Source organism: Argiope bruennichi, chromosome 10, assembly GCF_947563725.1.
Source record: "Argiope bruennichi chromosome 10, qqArgBrue1.1, whole genome shotgun sequence".
Lineage (NCBI taxonomy): Eukaryota > Metazoa > Arthropoda > Arachnida > Araneae > Araneidae > Argiope > Argiope bruennichi.
The window spans coordinates 53,280,030-53,289,034 of NC_079160.1; the positions used below are offsets into that span (position 1 = coordinate 53,280,030).

Here is a 9,005-nt window from a genome sequence, read left to right on the forward strand (position 1 = left end):
GTTTGCCAATCTTAATGTTTGTTAAAATTTTAATAATTAAATATTTTCTGCAATTCCTACTGTAATAGCTTCTTCATCAAAATATTTTAAAAATTCAAATTTTGATTGTCATATAATTCATTCATAATATTATAAAGGCCTTCAGTCATAACGTAATATGTATCTCTCTAATTTTCTGTAAGCACCCGTAGAATTTATGCTTTAAATTAAAGTGGAAAGAATTAATCTTCAATTAATATAATAATATTTTTTACTGAAACAAGGCATTTTTTTATAATCTGATAACAGAAAATAGAGTCACTCAGCGTTTAAACTTTATGAGAACTAAAGAATATCTTTTTTAATTTATTTAATATCTCAAGAGTTTGTCAACAAAATTTTCTTAGATTCATTATGAGCAGATCGATTCATTAACAATGTTTAATTTTAAATTAATAAAACGAATTGTTTAAAATAAACGGTTGAAAACAGGTTTTAAAAAAACTACTTAAAAAACGATGTACTTAAAACTATAAGCATATACAAAAAATATATAACTAACATAAATACATATTAATTACAAAAGCATACAACGAACCTAAAAATAATTTAAATCCAGTCCGCATCCGTTGATAACAATTGTCAACACAATGCGGAATTCAGAACACAATGCGCATGCGTGAATTTTCAACGCCAGTTACGTAACGCAAATACGTGATTTTTTCTACGCCAGTTGGGGTAACGCTATGCGGATTAGAAATTTTTAATTTCCTTTATTCTGTTTTATTTTAATTCAAAAGTACTTCAGAATGAATCTGAAAGATCGATTAATTAACAATGTTTAATTTTAAATGCATCAAACATTAAGAAAATAGACAGAATCGTTTGAAATAATCTGCCGAAAAATGTTAACCCTAGCCTCATTACTGTTGGGAGAAAAAAAAACTGAAGCCTTACTTATTTGGTGGTGGGGAAAATGAAAGATTTTTTTGGCGGAAAAGTTGGCGGGGGGGGGGGGGAAATGAAAGATTTCTTTGGCGGGAAAGTTAGTTTTTAATTAAAATTCTAATTAAAAATTCAAAAAAGGAACCCCAGGTGCACATTCTCAACCTCCAAGGTATACATGTACCAAATTTGGTAGCTGTAGGTCAAATGGTCTGGCCTGTAGAGCGCCAACACACACACACACACATTGAGCTTTATTATAAGTATAGATATATATTTTTAGATAAACAATGAGTAGTAAATACAATCAAAAATTTTATTATTGGCTTAAAATTTTATCATTCAAAGTTGGTAATACTTCAATGGTTTTGTAAAGTATGTTTAGCACTAATAATAATGGAGATTGGATGTGTTTTACCTATACCTAGAGTTACCAAATTTGCACTTTTGAGAGAATAAAGTATAATTTGAAAAAAAAAAAAAAAAAAAATTGGAAATTTTAATTGATTAAAAATTTCTACAATAAAATAAAAAAAATACTACTATATAAAACATAATTTTATAGCATTTTGAAATTTTAATATTAATTTAGTAGCAATCCTATTTTATTCTGAATATTGACAATTTTTTTTCATTGAGTCTTAAAATAATTAATCCCATGATTATCTTTCATAGTTAAAAACTAAGGAAGAAATACTCTGCTAAATAACTGCACAGTTTACATGAGAAATAAGAAAAAGAAATTACAATACAGCAAAGGATTGAGTGCAGTTTCAAACAGATATTTAAGTCAGATGAGATCACAGTGGCATTAAAAACTTTAGTTAGTTTAACATTCTAATGAAGTTTGGTTCTTTACTTCATTGGAAAATTTCATATGCACAAAATAGGTGAAAAATTATTAAAATAACATGGCTTTGATGTCTATTGCAATTTGATGCTTAAAATAATTTAATGAGGGAATAATTATCATCAAATTATGCATGAAATATTTTATTAAATTTAAAAGCAGCCAATATTTTTGATGTGCCAGATGTTAATGTTTCAATTAAAAAATTTCATACTGCATAATGAGCGGCTATGTAAGCAATTTCTGAACTTTTTCTCTTGCAAAATAAGCTCTCAAATACAATACATCAACTAAACTTTAAATAAAGTTTTCAAAATATCAAAGTTATATACTTTACAAAAGATAAAAACCATTGCAAATGTTTCATTATTGAGTAAGCTTAAGTATTAAAATTTTTTTAAGTACATTGTGTATTGAACAACAAGAAAAGTTTTTGAGCAATACAATATATTTTCTATGGCTCTCTGTTATTATTGAAAATAATAATTGATTAGAAAGATCTAAAATGGATTAAAATCTGAAGAAGGAGCTTTTTGTTAATGGACAGATAGTGTAAGATAACAATACTGAAAATTCTATGAAACTTTAAAAAAATATACGAATATATATTTAATTTATAGTATCAGAAAAAAAATTATTAAAAAATTCCTGGAATATAATTAAAGCAAAATTATACCCTCAAAGAAAATTCTATCATTACAAAAATTTTCATGGAATAGAAAGATTATAACTTTTTCTGATAAAATTTTCACCTGAATAAGATTGCTTTTAAATAAATTTCAATTTCATGTACTTAAATATTAAATTTTAAAATAATTTATATAAATAATTAGTACTGAAATGTAAAAGCATAAAAAAAATGAAACTTAAAGAAATAAAGTATTGAGAAATTCATAATCAACATCATTTTTATTCACAAACAAGAATGTTTAAGCATATAAATTCTAATAAGATTTCAGTGGCATAAGATTTTGAAATTAAGTTCATAACAAACACAAAATTAATGAAACAAGCACTACTATCAATGAAAATGATGAAAAATAATTATAAAAAATCATAATACTATTAAAAATAACATTTAACAGTCTAGTAAGAATGAGATATAATCTATAAAAAAACTTTGAGCAGTGTAATCCACAATTTTAACTAAGCTAGAAACTAAACTAGAAAAATAACATAACACATAATATTTTCCAATTATTTGACAGTTTTTACAACAAAATTAAATTCGACAATCTTATGACCAAAAAACATAAATTGGAAAACATAAAAACGAAAACAAAATTGGCATTCTAATCACTGGGATGAATATTTAGAAGGAATAATAATAAAATCCTAAAAAAATTACTTTAAAATCAATAAGACAGTCACAGAAAGCTCTTTTATCCCTTTCCTAACATAAACACTGAATTTAACAATTAATCATAATATTACTTAAGTTGAGCTAAAAGTGATGCATTTTCTTGCTGCATTTGTTTATAATCTGAAGTAATTCTTTCTAATGTTGCTGCTACTTTCTTTTGATTTTCTTGTTCAATCTGATCCTCCAGTTCCCTAATTTCTCGAGCAATGGCACCTGTTTCTTCAACAATTTTAACCAACTGGTTACAATTTTCATGTAAAGCAGCAAGATATTTATAAGCTCGACGTATGGCTTCATCCTTTTTAGCATCCTTAAATATAAGCTCATCAGTCACTGTAAAAGTTCTTTCTAATTTGCCTGACAACTTATTTATTTCCTTTTGTACATTTCTGGTATCTAATAACACCTTATCAATTTCTGCTTTTTGTTTTTTAATGTTTCCAACAATTTCCATGATTCTTCGGGTATAAGCTGAGCGACTTACATCTTTAGTAAGTTTCTCATAAGCAGTAACTAAATGTTTATGCATCTCTTCTTTTTGCCGAGCTTCTACACCAAGGCTTTTAATTTTTTCTCTAAGAATTTTTATTTCTTCCAGTTTTCGTTGCGTTTCATTAACTCTTCGAGAAGAAAGTTCTCTTAATTCCCTGTACTGGTCGATCAATGGAACTCTATGTTGTTCCCATTGATTAGCTAATGATACTAATCTTTGTGAACTAGCATCAATAACAGCTTGCAGTTTTTCAATATTAGTTTCAGCATCAGGTAAGAGAGACAGAGTACATTTTTTCACACGATAACGCTCTTTAAGATCATCTATAGTTTCTTGTTCTTTCCTTATTTGCTCCTGCATATTCTGAGACGTAGATTCATAGTTCTTATTTTCCACATTCAAATTTTCAAGTTTGTTAGTTAACAAATCTAGTTTCAGCTGAAGTTCTTTGATCTCTGTTTCTCTCTTTTTCTGCATGTCTTCTTCAGAGTCGCCTGCTTTAGCTGTAGGAACATTCACTGAAGCAGTTTCTTTCTTATCAGGTGTAAATTGAAGTTCTAATGCATGGGTAAACCGAGAACTACGAGACTCCACAGTACTTTTGAGGGTGTCTTCAAATTTTCCAGAAACATGCTTGCTCTGCTGTATAGCTTGCAACAAATGCTCATTTATAATTTTATTAATTTTCTCCCGCTTTTGCACTGCCAGTTCTTTTCTATTTAAAACAGTTGTTAAATCATCCTGATTCTTTTCACTCTCACACTGCTTGACATAATCTAATGTATTGGCCTCTAATACTGAAGATAATAACTGAGGACCAACTTTAACTTGCTTTGTAATTAACTGTAAGTCATTCTCACAATGTTTCATGAACAAAGCTTTATCTTTCACATGACTATAATTACATGGTCTAAACAAAGGATATGGTTGAAATTTCCCTAAAGAATATAATGGATTTTTTAATAAAAGTTTCCCTTCATTGTCAACAGAGCTCTTACAATAGATAGGTAGCCACGGGTAATTTAAACTTCGAGTCAGAGAAGATCCGGCTTCTTTTAATATCAAAGAAGTTATATTTAAAGGCTCATCTAAGGCTTTTTCAGTCTCCTTCGGTAAATTTTCTAAAAGGAATAGAAATATTTTTCTTATGTCCGTTTCATTAGAATATAAAAAAGTCTGGTAACCAATCTCTCCTTTATATCCGAGCTCGGTACATATCTGAGCTAAAGTTGAGCCCAACCTATACCTGGCAGACATATTAGGAGGAACATGATGGGATAATTCAAGAGAAGGATTAATTAATTTCAGGCAACGAACTACACCTTCAATCGCCGCTTCCGTCGTGAACTCTTTCAAGCTATTTATTTCATCCACATCGCAACCAATTTGGCGTAAGGTATGCAAAACAATTTCATCGACTTCTTCCATTGTATTAATGATTTAATAAACTCAGTAAGCAAAAATGATATTGTAAACAATCAATTGTTTTTTTACAGATGACAGGTGGGTGTGATGGATGATAATGTTTATACTGATCAAACATATGCTACATAAACAGTTGCAGTTACTAGTTTCGTTTATTGGAAAGAAAATAAAATATTAATTTTTATAGATTCATTAAAACACATTCCTAAAAACTTGAATTCCAGTAGGTAACTGATCAGCCTTAGTAAATATCTTCGGCATTTTTTTTTTTTTTTTTTTTTTTTTTAGGAATGGCGAATATTTGACGAACGTCATTTTTTAATCCAAGTCATCGAATGACCTTAACGACAATCTTTTCGATTACAGCTCTTGAATCACTATAGAAAGTAACAATCGATTCGATTTGAAGTTTAAGAACAAGAATCCATCGATGCATAAGGAAAAGTCTCTTGCATACACCGTTCCAGGAAATGACCCTCTCTCTGAGTTCTTATGGTGGGACCTACTGATCAAATACAGAGACTCATCAAAAGCGATAAATATAAGCTGTCCCGAATCCAACAGACCATTTTTGGAAGAAATAAGCTGTTTATTCCATTTTAGACTGATTTTTTTTTCATGGTTTAAACGATTTGATTTTCACATACTTTAATTATCCTAATCCGGTTAGCGAGAGAATTCAGCTGCCCCAGAATTCAGGGTAATTTTTCTTTATGAAAACAGAATAAAATAGTCCTTTCTCTGAGAGTAGAAGTGGAGAAGTGAAAGAATAATCATTAATAGGGGTTTTTTTTTTTTTTCCCAATTCTTAGAGATCAATGACGGCTTTCTGCATAGGTGTTGAAGGCGGTCATTTCGTAACTCGAAACTTAAGAGGGGGAGGGGGGCTTTTTTTTACTGTAAGCTAATTTATAAAGTACCATGAATAAAAATGCTGTATTTTATTTATTTATTTTAATTTAGAAAGATGTTATATTCTAAAACATTCTAATTAAAATTCCATTTTCGTTCAAATTTCAGAATGATTTTCTTAGAATTTATTTATTTCAAATTTGTCTGCAGATGAGTGAGGTCCAATTTATTCACGTTCGCTAAATGATTCACAAATCAACAATTATAAGCTATCATAAGATATATAGAGAGAAAACACTTGGTTTAAAAGAAACCCTTTTCTCCTCTCATGGTGAAAAGAGTGCGATATTGATGACCTTTTGCCGATGAGATGACAAAGATTTGTTGAGATTTTCGTTTCGGTTGTCCATATTTCCATTACAGTTTTTTTTATTTTCCCAAGATATTAGCAATTTTTTTCATTGAATTTTTGAGGATAGCCAATTTCTGAACATTTTTTTTAAATGTGGAGACAAACAAATGCAGTTTCAAAAATTAAAAATGAGATTTTTCTCAACTAACCTAAATATTTATTAATTTCTGTTAGTGAGTGGTTTAAAAATAATACATACAATAGTTTTGTGAATGGTTAAAATTTTTTAATTATTGAACATAATTTATTTTATTTACATATTAATATTTACATTTTACATATTAAACCTTTAATTTAATTGAACATAGTTTATATCAAAATATAATTGATAATACATAAAGAATAAAAAATAATCATTATAATTTTGATATTTTCCCTTATTTTGCATTAATTTAATATTTTTAAATAAAAGCAGAAATATGAATTTACTGTAATAGTTTTCATCAAAATATATACTATGAAAAAATTTGCGAAAATAAAATGACATAAACGAAAATTAAAATCACATAGACGGTTTTTTATTTTCCTATAGAAAGATAATCACTATTAGACAAAGGGTGGAGGTTTTATTAAAATGAACCAATTCTACGAATACTAACAATTATTAAACCAAGTTATTGACACTTAAATGCAGCTCATTTTATCTTTTCTCTCTGTCGCTTTTTTTCCCCCTTTATTTTTCTTTTTCCGTTATGTGATAGTTTTCTTCAACTTGATTATGATTTTTTTTTCTTTTATTTTCTGCAAATAGTGTTTAGATTCAGGAGGAAAAAATGGGGAGCATTTAAATTCAGTAAATTGCATTTAAACAAAACAAATTCTTCGGGGACTATATCTTAAATGAAACTGAATTACACAGCAATTCAGATGAAATTTAATGCATATAATCATGAAAATAGTCCTTCTTCTCAAGTATCATTTAATATGACAAATATAAAAAAGTATGGTTTGGTATTGCATTGAATAACAATAATAATTATAAAAAATAATAAATAAAAAACTCGTTTCAATTTGAGATTGAAAAGAAAAGACCTATATTTTAGAAATCTAGAATAGGTGATGTACTATTATTGAATTTGCGACATTGTGAAATTTTTTCTTAACAATGGAAAGAAACGGAGACAAAATAAAATGACGTATTAACGAGGCTTCTCTGTATATATTTACAATAGAAAAATAATATTTATCTTATAATGTGTCAAAGCTCATGCGAAACTTACAATTTAGCGAATTTTCTTTTTATACTGAAATGAAACTTGCATTATAAGACCTTAGAATAGATTATTCTGCACTGTAGGAAATTTAAATCTAATGCTACAATTTAAAGGAAATATTCATGCTTTATAGTATTCTGCAATAAACACAAATGTTTTTGGTTTACAAAATATATTTTTCTTATTTATAAATTAATTTCATATAAATAAAACTAGCTAGAAATATCTATTTAAGTGTTTCAAAGATTAAAAAATAGCAAAAATAATTAAATCTTATAACTTTAAACGAGCAATTCTTGTATATATATAAATTTATTTCGAGTGTTTCGAAATAGGTCTAACGATTTGGATAAAATTTTATTATATTTAGATAAGGTTTTGCTTTTTTAATTTATCTATATAAGTGTGTTTCTGAAAAAAAAAAGAAAAAAAAAAAGAAATGAAATTTTACACACACACACACAAAGGAAAAAAAATTTATATTTAACTACTAGAACCTCTTTCTATCTGCTTTCATGCTGAGAATGTCATATAGCGCTATCTCCTACATTTTTGTGGTACTTGTTGCTATAGGATGATAACCTTCTGGTGCCTCAAAATTTTGTAAGATCTCGCTGATGGATGTGAGATGGGATAAGACTGAAAAATGTTCATAAGTAATCAGTATGCGATTCATATATAAATATTTTCTCCGAAAAAAAAACATAATTTCACAAAAAACTACTGAGCGAGCTTCCAGATATTATAATTATAAAAATAATGCATAGTCAACACTCATGTATTACAAATTTTCTTCTTATGTGAATCATTATGGCCATCCTCAAATGTTTTTCATTATATTTTATCATTCTGCGATTATAATTATGATCTTGCCAGGTGAGATTGCCGATTTGCGAGAGAGTGGGCAAAACGTTTGAAATGAAGGTTCTTAACCTTTGGGCATAACAATTGGATGAAGAAGCGGTTTAACAAGATAGTTGAGAATAGTAACATTCAATGTGCCTAGTAAGTACATAAAAATATAGAAACGGTGAAAGATAACAAGAAAAAAGTGAATTCTATACTGGGAAATAGATTGTGACAGAGATCGGAGCATTGAGTTATGTAGACATGGTTGAAGTTGCAAATTGTTGATGGTATAATCACATTATGAGACAACGAGGTCTCCTGATGTTCTTGAGGTCGTAGCTCTCTATTTCCTCACTTGCGACAATGTTTCTCTTATCTAATTTGTTAAATTAATAGAAATATAATTTTCATTTTTTTTTTTTTTAATATAGGAATAAAAAGTTTTTATTTCCTGAAAATAGCTCAAGATATTTCGATGCTACATTTGTTCCTAAATAAAAGATATTGTATTTTATGTTTGTTTTTTCTGAGCATCTCTCAATGATTGTCCGCAATTTATTGATTGATGTTCGTATATACGCAAAAATTTGACAATGTGTCAAATTTCATTCTTCCACATTCTG

The 9,005-nt window shown here is 28.0% G+C and overlaps 1 protein-coding gene across 1 annotated transcript; it reads right to left on the reverse strand.

Annotated features, from left to right (window-relative positions):
- Nucleotides 1-2,793: 2,793 nt before the first annotated feature.
- LOC129989404 (coiled-coil domain-containing protein 22 homolog) lies at nt 2,794-5,168 on the reverse strand. The gene has a single exon (XM_056097921.1). It carries the CDS (start codon nt 5,056-5,058, stop codon nt 3,205-3,207), a length of 1,854 nt encoding a protein of 617 aa, XP_055953896.1. The 5' UTR covers nt 5,059-5,168; the 3' UTR covers nt 2,794-3,204.
- Nucleotides 5,169-9,005: the final 3,837 nt, after the last annotated feature.